This window comes from Cajanus cajan, chromosome 5, assembly GCF_000230855.2.
Source record: "Cajanus cajan strain Asha chromosome 5, NIPB_CcT2T_4, whole genome shotgun sequence".
NCBI lineage: Eukaryota > Viridiplantae > Streptophyta > Magnoliopsida > Fabales > Fabaceae > Cajanus > Cajanus cajan.
In genome coordinates, this window is record NC_138521.1 from 71,699,817 (window position 1) to 71,717,109 (window position 17,293).

The 17,293-nt window shown below is 33.6% G+C and overlaps 3 protein-coding genes across 3 annotated transcripts; 2 read left to right on the top strand and 1 right to left on the bottom strand.

The window, feature by feature from the left end:
* On the top strand, positions 1 to 4,621 carry LOC109806801 (L-ascorbate oxidase homolog). Its single transcript, XM_020369300.3, has 7 exons — positions 1 to 308; positions 499 to 608; positions 2,147 to 2,417; positions 2,496 to 2,598; positions 2,750 to 3,095; positions 3,611 to 3,979; positions 4,084 to 4,621. Exons 1-7 carry the CDS (start codon positions 165 to 167, stop codon positions 4,373 to 4,375), a joined length of 1,635 nt encoding a protein of 544 aa, XP_020224889.1. The 5' UTR covers positions 1 to 164; the 3' UTR covers positions 4,376 to 4,621.
* A 1,518-nt stretch (positions 4,622 to 6,139) lies between these two features.
* On the top strand, positions 6,140 to 9,950 carry LOC109809788 (U3 small nucleolar RNA-associated-like protein). The gene is made up of 6 exons (XM_020373186.3): positions 6,140 to 6,653; positions 6,954 to 7,607; positions 7,872 to 8,315; positions 8,871 to 9,043; positions 9,147 to 9,330; positions 9,516 to 9,950. Exons 1-6 carry the CDS (start codon positions 6,249 to 6,251, stop codon positions 9,606 to 9,608), a joined length of 1,953 nt encoding a protein of 650 aa, XP_020228775.1. The 5' UTR covers positions 6,140 to 6,248; the 3' UTR covers positions 9,609 to 9,950.
* Positions 9,951 to 10,154: 204 nt separating this feature from the next.
* On the bottom strand, positions 10,155 to 12,852 carry LOC109809259 (orotidine 5'-phosphate decarboxylase). The gene is made up of 7 exons (XM_020372514.3): positions 12,698 to 12,852; positions 12,342 to 12,606; positions 12,126 to 12,245; positions 11,879 to 12,037; positions 11,014 to 11,186; positions 10,654 to 10,759; positions 10,155 to 10,358 (listed from the first exon to the last, which is right to left on the bottom strand). Exons 2-7 carry the CDS (start codon positions 12,582 to 12,584, stop codon positions 10,329 to 10,331), a joined length of 831 nt encoding a protein of 276 aa, XP_020228103.1. The 5' UTR covers positions 12,585 to 12,606; positions 12,698 to 12,852; the 3' UTR covers positions 10,155 to 10,328.
* Positions 12,853 to 17,293: the final 4,441 nt, after the last annotated feature.

The window sequence follows — 17,293 nt, forward strand, 5'->3', positions numbered from 1 at the left end:
CATTGTATAGTTGTAGACTTGGTAGTAGCTTGTCTTCTCTATTATTGCCGAGTGCTTAAGTCCTCCTTTGTTTTATAACAACAAACAGATCTATAATGCAGAGGCTCACATTGCAAGCAACAACTTAGCAACCCTCTCCATATTCTGAAGTCACTGTATGCAAAATGAGACCATGCAATCTTCTTCTCTCTACCCTCATTCTTCTTGTCACATTCTTTTTTGTTTCCGTCCACTGTGAAGACCCTTATCGGTACTTCACTTGGAAGGTTACCTATGGTGACATCTACCCTCTTGGTGTCAAGCAGCAGGTTCTTTTTTTTTCTTTCTTTTTTCCCCCTGAATAACTATCTGCCACTATTGTTCCTTCTTCATCTCATGCTTCTGCTCTTCTCAGAAAGGAAATGCTTTTTCTTATCTTTATGCTGACCACATGGGGGGGTAGTCTTTGTTGAACATGTTTATTTGGTTTCAATGTGGATCTTGGTTCCAAATTTTCAGGGGATCTTGATTAATGGCCAGTTTCCAGGGCCTCAAATTGACGCTGTTACTAATGACAACTTGATTATCAATGTCTATAACTACCTCAGAGAGCCATTCCTCATTTCATGGTACATTCTTCTGTTTTTCTTCCTTAGTTCCTGTCCTGGATTGGAAGCATGTCTTTTATATGAATTAGATACGGCGGCATGCGTGCTATTTATTGTATTGTATCTCTCAATGACATATTACAAAGAAAAGCTATTAAAAGTTCTTCCCTTTTTATCCACCAAAATTACGTTTTTCGCTCCTTACTTTTCTGGGAGATCCACCACGTGCACTTATTCTTTCCCTGGAAGGCACATTTTTCCTTGGATACGCATGTATTCACAACCCACATAAATTGCATATTTGATTTATTGGGTGGTTAGTATGGTAATTAAACAAAATCTAATTATAATAGACTTATTACATGTAAAAAAGAGTGGAAATCTTACAATATGTGGTAGCATGCGGAGCTTTTTGTTAGTTGATGTTGTCTTTTTGGCCTCTTTTGTGCAAGTGTAATCGATTTTTTTCCCTTTTCTTTTTATAAATTTATAAATCCACTTTCAAACAAACAACCAATTAGAGGTTAGATTTGGTTTTTAATGATGCTTTATGGTCAAATCTCTGTCCTCTGTTACTTGACACGGGAATTATGTTTCTATGGATGGTTGCGTAAAAGGATTCATCATTACAATATTCTATATGAGCATCTTGCAATTGAGTCACTATATAGATCCATGTTATTAAAATATTATATTTGAGCAGCTGGCTACTTAAGAAGGTCACCTAACACGCTGCATATCTTAAGTCTTAACTACAAACACGATAAAATTTATTGGTGTGGTTGAGTCTATAAGACCCCATGACTCCACAAAGATTGAGTTGCTAAACTAAACATCTCTAGGACAACGCTACATGAGCTGGTAAAAGTTAAGATCTTTTTTACTTAACAAGGGGAAGGGTTGGTGTATTGTTTAACAAATCAAGTTTTGATTCCCCAATTTGAATATGATTCCACGCTAATCTTTTATTTGACGAGACAAACATCGGATCTATCCCTATTATAACAAAGTCCCAATAAGAGAAGTTTGTGAATGATTAGAAATCTAATACAGAAGCTTACGGGAATTTGGGATTGGGACTGGGTGAAATTTCAACATGATGGACTTACAGAACTGTTAGTCTGTGAAAACTTGTTCATACTGCAAATCCACTATGCTGTCACAGGCATTTTCTAAACCCTGCAAACACAAACCTTTTATTACTTTTCCCGTTTTGCCATTCGAAGTGCTTGATAGTTGATAGTAAAGTTCTTCATAACACTTTCAGGCATGAACTTGTTCAAGGATTTAACTCAAAATGGAATTGAACTCCTCTATCAAGTGTGTTTCTTGTAAAATCATCTGGTTCTCTGTGAAGATAAACTTAACTGCAACATATTTAAGCAGATTAAATCATATTTCATGAACAAATGTATATGTTAACATATTTAAGTAGAAATAACAAAATTATCAATACCAATGACTTTTATGAGTACAAACTATGTGATAGTGTGTTCATTTAGCAGCTATAAATAATTGTAGTTTGTCAGAATGTGATGATCCTAACATATCTTCTGCAGGAATGGCTTACAACATAGGAGGAACTCATGGCAGGATGGAGTTTCTGGCACAAACTGTCCAATCTCACCTGGGAGGAACCTGACTTATGCTATCCAGGTAAAAGACCAGATTGGTAGCTATTTCTACTTCCCATCTCTTGGAATGCACAAAGCTGCTGGAGCATTTGGTGGCATCAGAATTTGGAGCCGCCCTCTTATTCCTGTCCCTTTTCCTCCTCCTGCTGGAGACTTTACCATACTTGCTGGAGATTGGTTCAAACTAGGCCACAGAGTAAACCCCTTGCATTCATTTCTATTTATTTCCTTTTCTCCTCTTCATCCCCTTAATACTTACCCTTTGTTATTGTAGAGACTGAGAAGACTCCTAGAGAATGGTCATAATCTTCCCTTCCCTGATGGCCTTCTTATCAATGGACGTGGTTGGAATGGAAACACATTCACTGTTGATCAAGGTTGGTAGCCAAATAGCTTGTGAATTGTGATTGTCCATTTTGATTTTAAAGCATTGTTGAACTTCCTTATGCACTGTCGCACTGATACCACTGCAAATTTTTAAATGCATGCCTTTTATTAGACCACTGTTTCAATGTTTTTTATCTTCAGGTAAGACTTATAGATTCAGGATATCAAATGTGGGGCTCACAACATCCATCAACTTCAGAATCCAGGGGCACAAGTTGAAACTTGTGGAGGTAGAAGGATCTCATACACTCCAAAACACCTATTCTTCCCTAGACATCCATCTCGGACAGTCCTATTCTGTGCTGGTCACAGCTGATCAACCCGTCAAGGATTACTATATAGTTGTCTCTACAAGATTTACAAGACGGATACTCACAACAACTTCGGTTCTTCATTACAGCTATTCACGCACAGGGGTATCTGGTCCTGTCCCTCCAGGGCCTTCCCTCGATATTACATCTTCGGTTTTCCAGGCTAGAACTATCCGGTACTCTTTTGGTCACTCATTGCTATTCTGGTGTTTAAGAGTGTTTCGATAAAAGTTTAAAAGAGTTTTTCTACTGAAAATAAAAAAAAACTTTTTTCGGTAAAGAATCTTTCAATAGTACTTTTAATTTGTATTCAAACAGACTCTAAATTTATAATTAATTAAACTTCTATAAACATAGAACTTCCTTATTAAAAGTTGAGTTAATGTACAATTTGGTCCTATTCCTTGAAGAGTAACTTGTGAGTGTTACCTTGGTCCTTGAAATTGTGATCCGTATGAATTGGCCCCTAAAAGTGTGGAGTAGCGAACAAATTTTAGCCACACTAAGTTGTCAACTTATAAACAATCTGATCTCTCACAGAACTAATTTGTATAGATATGCACTTTTATGAACCAAATTATTATATATTTATTCTTACAAGCACTATTCAGGATTGCATCTACTGCCTATTACGGTTATAACTTTCTATTGGCTAATAACTTAGTATTCTGTTTTGATACTCCGAAACCAGCTGGAACCTGACAGCAAGTGGACCAAGACCAAACCCCCAGGGATCTTACCACTATGGATTGATCAAACCGAGCCGAACCATCATGCTCTCAAACTCTGCTCCTTATATCAATGGCAAGCAGAGGTATGCCGTGAACGGTGTCTCATATGTGGAACCAGATACTCCATTGAAACTTGCAGACTACTTCAACATCCCTGGAGTTTTCTATGTCGGTAGCATTCCTACCTATCCTAACGGGGGCAACAATGCTTATCAGCAAACTTCTGTCATGGGGGCCAATTTCCATGAATTTGTGGAAATTGTGTTCCAAAATTGGGAGGATTCTGTGCAGTCATGGCACATTGACGGTTATTCCTTCTTTGTTGTAGGGTATGTCTTATGTCTCATACATACTATTAATCAATTATTCGTCTGCAATGCATGTTTTAGCTATCCAAGTGTACCTGACATGTATGATTTGATGAGATGAATAGGTTTGGTAGCGGACAGTGGACAGCCGACAGTAGAGTACACTACAACCTGAGAGACACAGTTGCTAGATGCACCACTCAAGTGTACCCAAAGTCATGGACTGCAATCTACATGGCTCTAGACAACGTGGGAATGTGGAACATAAGGTCTGAGAATTGGGCTAGGCAATACTTGGGGCAACAACTTTATCTGAGGGTGTATACACCTTCAAAGTCATGGAGGGACGAATATCCTGTCCCAAAGAATGCACTTCTATGTGGCAGGGCAAGTGGTCGTCGCACAAGGCCTTTCTGATTTGATTTAGGTAGTAGTACTAGTAGTAGGTACGTGCATTGCAATTCATCATGTCACGAGAGGGTGGCATATTGTGACTGCTTCTATTTTTTTTTACTACGATAGCTCGCCTTGAGCTTCGAATATTTCAATTTATTTTTTTAACAGATGCATGTGTAGTGAGTAAGTATGAACTGAACTTCCATCATTTTCACGTATTAATAAATCAATTGCTGAAGAAAGAAGAAAGAGTCAGCATTTTTGGAAGTGTGTGAACAAAAAGTATGGGCACCCGTGAGTAGTGCAGTATTGTCTTCAACGTGCTCGTGACCCTTTGCTATAGAGCAAAATAGCTATGCATGTGAGGGTGGTGCAATTATTCAGAAAATGAATAAGTGAAATTATAATAAAATATAAGACTATTTGATAAAATTTAAAATTATTAAAATGTTTTTTATTTAATGCTTACAATTTGTTTTATTTTTTCAAAATTAAATTTCATCAATAATTAATGTTGGTGGGCTAGCAAAAATTCCACCATTGTAAGACCAGCATTGAAAAATATGTCAAAAGCTATTGACATGCATAGTTGATTACCAGAAAGTTAATTTATGTTTGAATAATGAATATGTTGATTTATAAACAATCCGAAGATAACGAGATTTGTTTTAACGTATAAAAAAGAATTTTATGCTCCTAACAGATATGTAATCATTAAAACAAAATATATGGCAGTACGGATAATTTTTGAAATAATCTAACTAAATAAGCAAACATGTATTATGTATAGAATTAAGATTATCGAGAAAAAGTTAATTTTATTGATTCTATCTAAAACTTTCTTTTCTTACCGAGAGCCAAACATGTAGTAAATTAGAGAAATTAACTTAATTTGGACAAAAAGATGTTTTGAAACAATTCATCCAACACATCCATACATCGTACAATGACGTTTTGTATAATATTTGTAAATAATTCTTTTTTTGACAGTATATTTGTAAAGAATCCTAATAACTATAAGTTGTATATATAGTTATATAAATAATTTATACTTACATAAATATTTGTAAACTGCTTCAAAAATATGTATATATTTGTAACGTTTAGAAAATTTTCTTATTATAAAGATGGAAAATATCTTACATATATACAGAAATCAAACACAAATAAAGTTCGGAAAATTGACACAAATAATGTTTTTCTTTTTTATCACACTTATCAAAGCAAAAATTATTTTTTGAGTTTAGAAAAAAATATTTATTTATTTTTTTAAAAATTATAATTTTTTTTACGAAGAGTAGCAAAACATTAAATTAATTAGTATTTTATTTAACAAGTCATTCAAGTCATTAAATCATTAAATAAAAGATATTATACACAAATAAAAAATAAATTAACGACATAATAAAAACTAGTTTATTTTCACTGAAATGCACAAGGTTTCCACCCAAATACACCACAAAAGTTTCTGTTTTGTAGTTAATTGATAAAGTGGTATATAGCATAAACTTGTTTTCATTATATACTATATTTTTTTTATACATACAAATATAAATTAATTTCTGTTATATAATTATACACAACAGAGATTAGTTTCCATAAAGAGTATTTTCATAAAAAAAAATAAAAAATTGAGGAAGTGAACTGAAGATTAAATTAAACAAGAGGTGTCAATATCATGGGCCATGAACCCATAGTAATCTCAAGCCCACTAAGTCCCAACCCAAAGGTTTGGGTTTCTGCATACTTTGGGCCGTAGCAATATCAGAGGTTAAACTTTAGCAAAACCCTTCTTCAACCTCAGTCCTCAACTAGCAGATAGGTTCAGGTTCGAAACGAAACGCAGCATCGTTCGGCGCTCCTCCTCCGTTGACGGTGTTCGAAACAAGGAAACATGGCGGACGTGGTGCAGTATCGGTTGGAGCGCATGGTGGATGAGCTCGACGACCTCGAGCAGCGCGGCCTCTTTAGCCGCCGCGAGATCGCGGAGATAGTGAAGCAGCGGCGAAAGTTTGAGTACAGGCTGAAGCGTCCAAGTCCTCTGAAGCAAGATTTCTTGGCCTACGTCGAGTACGAGACTCAGCTCGACGCCCTCCGCAGGCTCCGCAAGAAATCCGTGGCGCGCGAGTTGATGAAGCAAGGCAACAAAAAGCTCAAGAAGTCCAAGTCCGATTTGGCTGGCATGCTTCGTATTATGGAGATTTATGAGCTCGCCTTGAAGCGCTACAAAGGCGACATCGATCTCTGGTTTCGCTACCTCGAGTTTTGCAGACTCAGAAAAAATGGCAGAATGAAGAAGGTACGTACCTTGTGTTACTCTATTCTCCGATTATTTTCATTGCATTTTATTTATTATTATGTATGTATGCGCGCGTATGTGTATGTGTGTTATTGTATGTATGCGTGTGTAATGTATGTACACATGTCAGTGTGTGCGCGCGCGCCCTACGTGTGTTAATGTATGTATGTATGTATTCACATATTGAATACACGGGTGTCAGTGTGTGCGTGCCTCTACGAATACATATCGGATACATGTATGTCAGTGTGTATGAATGAATGTGTGTATGTGAACATTTTTGTTTTGAATATATTGCAGGCCTTGGCAAAAGTTATTAGGTTTCATCCAAAGGTTCCGGGAGTTTGGATTTATGCTGCAGCATGGGAATTTGATCATAACTTGAATGTTGCAGCAGCTCGTGCTTTGATGCAGGAAGGTCTCAGAGTTTGTCCCACTTCGGAAGACCTTTGGGTGGAGTATCTTCGGATGGAACTTACTTACCTTAATAAGTTAAAGGCGCGGAAGGTTGCTCTAGGTGAGGATGAGGGAACGCTCACCCGTGATCCTAGGAGTTCTGATGAAAAACAATGGAAGGACGAAAACAAAGAATTGTTTATGTCGCTTGACAGTAAAGGGGATGCTGATGGAGCAAACAATGAAAATGACGTGTCGGAAAAGAAGCAGGATTTGTTTGCAGAGCATGGTATGGGTTTTTTTCGAACTGTCTATGGTGGAGCTATTGAAGCTGTCCCTTCAAGTCTCAATCTTAGGAAGCGTTTTTTAGAAATATTGGAGGGTACAAATTTGTCACATTATGAAGATATGTGTAAGGAGTTATTGAATGACATGAAGAGGGATTTTTCGAAGGAACCTGAATTTTGGGATTGGCTTGCAAGGCGTGAATATGATCTTGAAAATGATGAGGAGATAAGTGAAGAGGTCATAGTATCTCGGGTGGAGAAGGCAGTTCAGGTATGAATCTGTGAGAACTACTGAACATGTAGGGGGCATGGTATTTGATTGAATGCATTTCTGGTGACTGAGATTTATGGATGCTCTAACCTGAAACTAGGAAAAATAGGCAGTTTGTACTATGGTAGTCGCATGTTAGTTATATACCTTCTCTAGGAATTATACTTGTCAGATAGTGGTAATGTCAAGTTTTTCTATGGAGTTTTTTTTTCTTCTCTTGTGTCTGTCGGTGTAGTGAACCTTGTGCCCTTTTCTGTTTTGTAGGTTTATGAGGAGGCTTTGAAAAATGTGCCATCAGGAACTATGTTTAGTTTGTATGCAGATTTTCTAACGGGTATTGTAGCTCCTAAAGAAGAAGCCTATATAACTGGGTCATCAGGTCATGCTGTGAACTATATATCACATTTCCTGTCAATATACGAAAGAGCTGAAAGAATGGGATGCATTACTGAAGATCTTGCTTGCAAGCACGTGTCCTTACATTTGCAATTGAGACAACTGGATGAGGCCCGGAAACTGGCAGCAAACCTTTGCAGTGGAAAACTAGCAGAATCAGTAGAGTTATGGGGATTAAGGATTACTATAGAAATAAAATGCATCACAAGAAGTTCTTCACCGAGTGATGCTGATTTGCAATCCCTTTTTGAACTCTTTCGACAAATTTTGACAAAAGTATCTGTTTCAAAATCGGAGAACTTGTGGCTAAAGGTATGTTGTCACCACTAATATCTTGTTTTTGCTCTCCAAGTTGAGCTGTCTTGTACAAAATTTGCTGAAATCTAATCATTTTTGACACAAATTTCCATTGCTTCCTAGGTTTAATGTATGCAATATTTTTTTGTTCCTTGATCTTTGGATTTTTGAATAGTACTGTCTTGGTTAGAATTATCTGGCTTTCTGTTTCCAATATGGTATCCATATGCATTTTACTAGAGAAGATTTGATGTTTATTTCTTATTATTAAAGACTTAAGACTTAAAGTAATGATTCATGTTACTGAAAAATAGCTTCTGGCCTTTGATTGATTTCTCTTGTCATTTGAGACCAAAGTTGTCAATGAATACATTAAGCCATTAAGGATAATGCTGAAAAAATTTCTAGTTAGCTCCAACATTTTCTGTTATTAACCTTTCATGCATTTTATCATTATTCAGTTAAACTTGAATTGATTTTTCCTTCGCTTGAACTATTTTGTATTATATTTAAAGTTAAAACCAAAAGGTTCTTTAATAAATTCATCTTTCCAACCTTCACTTGGTATAGGCCCTTAAATTCTATGCAAATCAAAGACAATATTTTGATAAACTGGTGGAGGTTTCTGTTGTTAGTTTGGTCAGAGACGGTGGCAGTGAAAATGGATTTTCCCTTTCTTCTGCAATTGTTAGTTATATACTTCAGAAAGATGGAATTCAGAAGACCAGAGATATCTATAAACGGTATGTGTTGTGCAATTAGCTAAGGGTGTTGTTTACCAGAATATGCTCCCTCAGGAGATTTTGTATCTTGTATCTATAAATCCTGAACTGGTTATCATTGCAGATTTCTAGCTTTACCACATCCCGGCCTTGCTTTATATAGACATTGCATTGACCTAGAAACAAACCTTGCTTCAATAGGAGATAAAGATGGTCTCATAAATTCCAGGAAATTATATGAATGTGCACTCGCAACTTATGACCAAAATGTCAGCTTGTGGCAAGATTACTATCGCTTGGAGACCAAGGTAAAGGATTTCTTTTGCTTTTTCCCTCTTGTGGTATTACCACAGCTGAAACTGAAAGTATTAATCGCTCTCCTATAGTCCTATTCCTTTTAAAATTCTTTGATGTACCTTTGTCTGGCGGATAGTTTATCATTCAATTCAAATGACGCGTCCATGACTTCATCTTTTTGGGGTTGATTATGCAGATGGGAACATCAGAAACGGCTACTGCTATCTATTGGCGTGCAAGGAGAGTACTCAAAGATGCTAGTGAATTTGTCGCTTCTCCAGATATGTGATAATGTCTAAATTATGACCGTGGTTATTGTCAATGAGTTCAATTTTGAGCACTTTGTTTATTTGATTTTTCTTCAGAAATTTGTTCTTTTTGACAAGTCTAGTCTAGACGCAATTTTGTTTTTCCTCCCCAAGAGATGAGGAATAGAGCTTCCTCCTTTTCTCCCGTCCCAAAAGCTAATTAACTGTATTATAGCCGTGCGCCCTGTATGCTTATGTTTGGTCAAGTCATACTAATGAGAATGATGCTAAATGTCGTATGTATACTTGTACACAAAAATGGAGCCAGTTCTTTTAAAAAAGACTTTCAAATATATGATCGTGTCAAGTTACCGTGTGTAACAGTACAGGTATATTAAGTTGCAGGTGGAAAAATGATTGCGAAGTGGAAAAGTATGATGTAAAGTGTAAAGTAAACGTGTAAAGAGAAAACGAAATGAATGAAACAATCTTGTGGTGTTTGGACTAATTGATAAATGGCATTATATATATATATATATATATATATATATATATATATATATATATCACTTTAATATCAGAACAAATAGAAGTCGATATCGATGCATTGAACATACTTATATGGCTACATTGCTATTCACTTTTTCTTCTATTTCCTTTTTAATGTCTTCTCTGGCACGATATTGCTACATGTGTTAGCAAATATGAGATACAACTTAATGGGAAATTGTTGGGAGACAGATTTAACTTGATCTCATGCTCTATGCTCTTGGCCACTGGGGACTCACTACCTGCAACAGTCAAATCACAACATTAAATTCCATTTCAATTTTGATAAACAGTGTATCGTGATGAGCATGACTGGCAGGACATAAAAGATTAATCATCTAAAAAAATACATGTGATCCTCTGTCGTCTTCTAATTACTATTTTTGTGAAGTTTAAAAACCCAGTAAACAAATCAATGTGAGATCCATGTTCCTTAAGTTGACCATATATTGATCCATAGACAAAAAAACGCTCAAATATGTGAAGGTCTCCATGGTAATAGTTTCCATACATTGATCGTCAATTTAAATCGCTAACCTCAAGTGTGCTAAAGACTAATCGCATTCGGCTAGCAACAACTGACGGTTTCTCCGCTTGGCCCATCACAGCCGTCTGTTCTAGTTGAAGAGTCTTTACGGGAAGCCTTCAATAAACACAAACAATACTTTCAAGTTCCAAAATATGCTTGTTACTTGTCAATTTTAATTAATAAATAATGCACTATAGCCAGCTAAGAGAACAAAATGAGATAGACTCTTAAAATGGTAGCAAGTAGCAACAACAACGATTCTGGTGGATTATATTCTTTTGGGGGCAAGAAAACATACTGCTAGAAACATAAAACAGGAAAGAAAATAAAAATTTAGAGAAGAAAAAAATGCAAACATGGCATCTCACCAAGCCATTCCCTTCATAAAATATGCATTTGCTATAAGAGCACAAAAGCCTTTCCACTGAAGTCGCACTTCATCTGACACCGGAGGTGTAGATGACCATCTAACAATAGTTGGCTGGGGCGTACACAAGATGGTGATGAATATAATGCTTAACCAGAGAATGCATTCATCAACCTGCATGATACAGATCATTAAGAACAAGGAAACTGATTTAAACCGAATTCATGATCAACAAAGTATAGTTAACATTATTGGGTGATACAAGTGATACCAACTTAGTTTGGTCATATATCATAGAGCTCATAGAGGAGAGGGGTTTTATAAAAATAGAATCATTGATGGATTAAGATAATTGATACAAAAGGAGAATATATGTTGGGATATAAATAAAATTTCACATTGTTAAAATATATACATATTTCATTAGTTAAGAGATCTTTTAAAAGATGACAAAACTGAAAATCTGAAGTGGACAATATATATCTTCTTAAACAAATACCATTTACATAACCATGACAATATGTATTATTTAGTTACTACTAAGTGAACTAACAAACTTAACTAACAACTATCAATTGTATAATTTCTGATGTTGTTTGCTTCTAGAATGCTCAGGATTGAAACGTTCCTGAAATAAATCAAAGAGGCTGGCTAGGCAGGCTTTGAAACACTGACACGAGCACAAAGAGGCAAGTCTGTGTCTTTATAAATCTGATGGACTGAAGGGATAAAATCAGCTCCCTCCTTTACACAAACACAGCTCTTACAATTTACAATCTTCTTAAGGCTAATCCTCTCAATAAATTCTTGTGATAATCATGATTCATGACTTAGAACTAGCTGGTTAAAATGGAAGTAGAATTGACCTCCTCTGAGATGATCTTAGATTTCAAGCTTGTGCTTCCACCATAACTTTGCATTACTTCAATTTCAATCCCAGAGTTCTTCATATCCACAAGTTCTTTCCTTAACCCCTCATCTGTGCATCCGAGCGCATAAGCATTTACCCCAGCAGTGATGAACTCCTGAGAGTAACACAAACTGGTAATTGGAATATAAAGAATTGGAAAAAAACCAATAAAGGGTGTAAAGGAAGCATGTCAATGGAAATACTTTTAGGTTGTCAACTCCACCACGATCAATGAAGTTCCTGTATCGCCTGAACAAGCTGATGGCTATGTTGCGCGAAGAACGATACTCATCATCAGATGAAATGGATTCCTGTAACCCACACTTCACATGATGCCAAAACATACCAATCAGCAAGAGCAATGATAATTGAATAATCAACTAAACTAAGTAAGCCAATGAAGCTGCAAGCATACTTACTAGCCATTTATGTGTGGCAACATGATGGAATAGATGAAGACTCTTCTGCAGCTTATCACATTTCCCAGAGAAGGAGGAACTATGAAATAATATATTACTACAAGGACTGCCAAAAGGTTTAGGATTACAATTCACCGAATTAACATTATTATTGATCTTGCATGGATAAGTTTGTTGAGCAGAAGCTGAATCTTGGTATAAATGGCACTTTAGAATAGCTCCAGGAGCATACACCGTTAGCATGTTTGAACCATTATATTGATCCCTTCAAAATAACCAATAAATAAATGAAAAGAGGTTGGTTAAACAGAAGAGGAATAAAATAAAGAATAGGGGTTGGAGAGGGAGAGTGATACCTTGTGGAGGGTAACCATAGACTTAGCTGATGCACCAAACAGAGATAGCAAATGAGAAGAAAGAATTTAGAAAAGTATCTGAGAAACGGGGCTTCAGCGGAACCACGAATTGTATGAATGGTTTATGGCTACCACAGATCGCTTTCAACTCATAATATCATAAATCCTTGGCTGCCTTACTCTGCGTAATAGACAATACTTACGTATCCAAAGTCCAACCATCAACAGGGTTTTATTAAAATTACTATTATTCATTCCAAACATGTCTCGCAGTTTTCCCATCACCAAAAACATTGCTAATTTCGGTAATTTGCTTATATATTATTTTTCTGGTTAAATTTAATATATTATTGATGCCAAAGTAATTTATCAAATTAATAATAAAGTTAAGAGTTTGTTTTTAACTTAATTGCACCTTTTCGTGTACCATTTCGAATTTTCCCCTCATTTTTTTTTCATATATTTTTTTTTCTAATTTTCAAAATGTTGCTAATTTTGATTCGGGTACTTAAATGCCACAAATAATACAACTTGTAACATTTTAAAGAAATATCTATTATAAAATTATCTTAATGGTACTAATTTTGTGAGGTTTACATGAGAGAAAGTGCTATTAATTATTTTTTATTTTATTTTATTTTACTTTTTATCTCGCAAGTGAGAATTAGTCTTACAAGTCACAATATACCAATAAAAATAATTTTGTAGACCATTTCTTCCACCCTAATCCTCCTCCCACTTACAAGATATTTCTGTCCATTTTGGCAATTTTTTTTCTTCTAATTCCCCCTTAATTTGTATTTTTGACGGGCCACTAATAAGAAACGCGTCCTTAAAATAAAATAAATGCATATAATAAATGAGCGACGGATGCCCATTCTTAAAATCAATTGGAATTGTTTATGGGTACATTAGAATTGGGATGTGATGGTGATTCGTAATAAACTTAATGGCAAAACGTATTAGATCGGTAAGCTTGTTTAATAGGTATGATTTATGAATACGAGTATAGGCAATTATTTGTAAATTTTGATGGGAATGGAAGTATTTTAATATCTATCTTGCTCCTCTATACTTCTCATATAGATAATAAAAATAAATTTAAAAATATGAAATGTTGAATATTGCTTAATTATAGTTTTAATAATGAAAAATTTTTAGTTTCAAGTTCTAGAATAGAAAAGTTTATATTTATATATTAATAAGTTTGTTCAAGTGTTTAAGCAATATTTAAATCTAATTACAAGATTACATGAACTCATGATTCCTTTAAGAGTAGAGGAGATTCACTAAAGATATATCTATTTCAAGTAAGATGATAAATATCTCAAGTATTTGAAGATCAAGTCAAATATTAGAAGGCTTCAATTAAAACAAAGCCTTTCAAAATATTTTTATTGAAGACCTTGCTTATAAAAGCATAAAGTAAAGCCTTACTTAGAAGATACTTCATTTGTAAAAACTGATTGAATTAGAAAAAATAAAGTACAATAATGTCAACATCTAACTTAAAAAAATAAGCTAGCCACAATGAATCTTTCTCTAAATGGCTATAAAGGGAAGACAAAGGTCTCATTTTGAAACAAGTAACATAAAAAAGAGAAATCAACTACTCAAACAAAATAAGTTACCATCCTTACTTCATACTTTGAATTTTTCAAAGATTTCCATTTCATAACTGTATACTTATTTTGTAATAGAAAATAAGTGTGAAACCTTCCTTTGTAGAAGTTCCAACACAGGAGAGATATTTGTGGTCTTTGCAATCTACAAGAACACAAAAAATCCATTATTGTAAACACTCTCCCTACCTAGTTGAGTGTGTAGTGGTGTAGGGAAGTAGAAAGAAATCACAATAAGTGTTGTATAGTCTCATAGTAGGTGATTGGGGGTTGTTTTCTCAATAGGTTGTTAAGTGGGGAAATCTCAACAAATGATTGAGTGTTTGCTACTAACAATATGTAGCTGTATAGTGGTGATTTGCATCAACAAGTGACTGAGTTCTTAAATAACGTTTCACTGTGTTTTTAGTGAAAATCTTACAAGATTGTGTGAGGATTGGATGTAAATCAATTGGAATGAATCAATATAAATCTTGAGTTTTATTCCCCCTCTCTTTCTCTCTACTTATTTATTTAACTAGCTATATTCATTATTACACTGTTGCATAATCTGAATCACAAACAAGTAAACTTAGAAATTGTTTTGAGAAAATATGCCCCAACTCTCAAAAGGTTACTCCTTTGAATAGAAGGTTTTTCAAAAGAAAAAGATTTTTAAATAGATAACTATTCAAACCCTCTTCTTGTAGTATAACATTCACTTCATGAAATTTGTGGTTGGTAATTGAATTAGTGGTGGAGTTTAAATCTAACTCAACTCTATAAAACTAACTTGTTAGGTGAAAATTGTCACTTGTCCTTCACTTATAAATCTTTTATTTATTTTATTTGTAGTCGATATGAGACTTAAATTTTCTTTTCGATAAGAGTTCAGGTAATATGTATAGGATATCATGATTGAATCTTGTTATTGTCATCGTAATTTTTATTGATAAAATAATGAAAAATATAATAAATAACATACTAATTTATTTATTTAGCACTTAGTTTGGAATAATATTTTTAGTGATGCATAATACACATATCACATATGGTATTTTTGGAATGGATTGAAATATGCTTTGTATTTCCTTTCAATTATTTGACTTATAAAAATAATTTATTTATTTCTTTATAATTATATTTAAACAAAATGTTTATTACCAAATGCATAATCATTATATGCATAATTTCATAATTTTCATTACATATTTGGAGAGAGATTTGTTGTCATAATAGTCTTACATGATAGCCTCCAATCAAAAATACCTACAACATTTTCCATGACAACCTTTTTAGTTTTTAATCAGTTCCCACAATTTTTGTTTCCGCCGTCTCCTTTCTGACGAGACTTTCTCACCAACTTCATTTTTTTAGACTAATCTCACCAACTTCATTGCTTTCCTTTTTACCGTGAAATTGATATTACGTCCGAAGAATTATTACCGCAATTAACCAAAATTTATGATCATAGCTATAAAAGTTAGGTGAATTAACAACATTGAAAATCAATAATTTTATTATAAATAATGTGTAAGGGTAAGGCTAAGATCGACTTTTCCATACCTAAATGTTGTAAGTTACTTGGAAAACTATCACATTATTCATTATTGTATTTTAAAAATAATTTAGCAGTTTGATGAATACAATTCTTTATTTTTCTAGTTGTAGCGATTTAGAAAACTCTAGAGGCATTTTTAGCCGTTCACAATAATCAGAAATTATTTTCTTGAAAAGATTAAAAAAAGTTTACTACTTATCCTCAAGTACTAACTGTTTTTTTTTGGTATTAACAAACTTTTTAAAAAAATTACACCAGTTTTACAGTTTTAAAAATAAATTATGCCGATGTAGACGCAAACACTTAGTGCTTCTATTTAATACGGAAAAATGTATTATAAATTTATAATTTTGACGATAGTTTTAAAAACTGGACCAATCATCGAATCAGTTAAGGTATTGAATCAGTGAGTTAAAGGTTGAACTGGTGAGTCATTAGTTGAACTATATGACTCAATTTTTATTAAAAAAATATTCATATTAAATATATTTTATATTTATAAATTTTAATAAATTTATATCTTATTTTAAATTTCAATTTTTATATCTTATTTAAAATTATTTTTATTTTTATTTTGTAAAAAATACATAAAAAATTACATGTTAAATTGTATATTAATACAAATTAAAAATATAAATAATATGTACATATATAATATGTTTGCAATTGATATCACAAAATAATATATGTAATATCTACATAGATATTATATTATTAAATATATAATTTAAAATTAATAATATACTATAAAAGTTATTTAAGTTGTATATATTATAAACAAATACATTAGAACAAGTAGTCATTGTTATATTTAATAAGACTCTTTGTTCTTCCATTAAGAGATTCAATTATTATTATTATTATTGTGGTTTATAGTCCTTTAAAAAAATAAAAAAATAATAAAAAAAAAATAAGGAAAAAAAGTGGTTGAACCGGTTTGACCCACTGGTTTACCGGTCCGGAAAATTGACCAGTTCAATCTAGTTTGAAACGAGTCGACTACATTACTGATCCAATTTAAAATTCAGACCGGCTGGACCACTGATTTCCGGTCCAACTGGTCCGACCGACCGGTTCGATCGGGATTTTAAATCACTGATTTTGACTTTGATTACGAAAAAATGGAAATACCTTACATATTTGTCATAGTATAAAACGGATTTAATAAATGTCCTAATTATCATTTCATATTTTATAACCTTTTGGAAATCTCTTTCGTAGAAATCAATAATGTATCTTTGAAAATTTTGAATTTATCTTGGATCAGTGATTAAATTTAAGCTGGTTCCACAACAAGAGTGGGTCCCATTTATTACAGTAACACGGTACACGATCAGTTATTGTAAAATTGATTTTAGTTAAAATTGAAGTGTTATATATTTTACAAATAAGTTAATTATAAAATATAAAATTTTATCTAATCTAAAAATTGTT

Coding starts and splice junctions, on each gene's coding strand:
- LOC109806801 (XM_020369300.3), top strand. CDS start 165: ATGAGACCATGCAATCTTCTTCTCTCTACCCTCATTCTTCTTGTCACA. Junction 2,418..2,495: donor GGTTCAAACTAGGCCACAGA/GTAAACCCCTTG, acceptor TTGTTATTGTAG/AGACTGAGAAGACTCCTAGA. Junction 3,096..3,610: donor TTCCAGGCTAGAACTATCCG/GTACTCTTTTGG, acceptor CTCCGAAACCAG/CTGGAACCTGACAGCAAGTG.
- LOC109809788 (XM_020373186.3), top strand. CDS start 6,249: ATGGCGGACGTGGTGCAGTATCGGTTGGAGCGCATGGTGGATGAGCTC. Junction 7,608..7,871: donor GGGTGGAGAAGGCAGTTCAG/GTATGAATCTGT, acceptor TCTGTTTTGTAG/GTTTATGAGGAGGCTTTGAA. Junction 8,316..8,870: donor CGGAGAACTTGTGGCTAAAG/GTATGTTGTCAC, acceptor CACTTGGTATAG/GCCCTTAAATTCTATGCAAA.
- LOC109809259 (XM_020372514.3), bottom strand. CDS start 12,584: ATGCTAACGGTGTATGCTCCTGGAGCTATTCTAAAGTGCCATTTATAC. Junction 12,246..12,341: donor TTGCCACACATAAATGGCTA/GTAAGTATGCTT, acceptor CATCATGTGAAG/TGTGGGTTACAGGAATCCAT. Junction 10,359..10,653: donor TAGTCTTTAGCACACTTGAG/GTTAGCGATTTA, acceptor TGACTGTTGCAG/GTAGTGAGTCCCCAGTGGCC.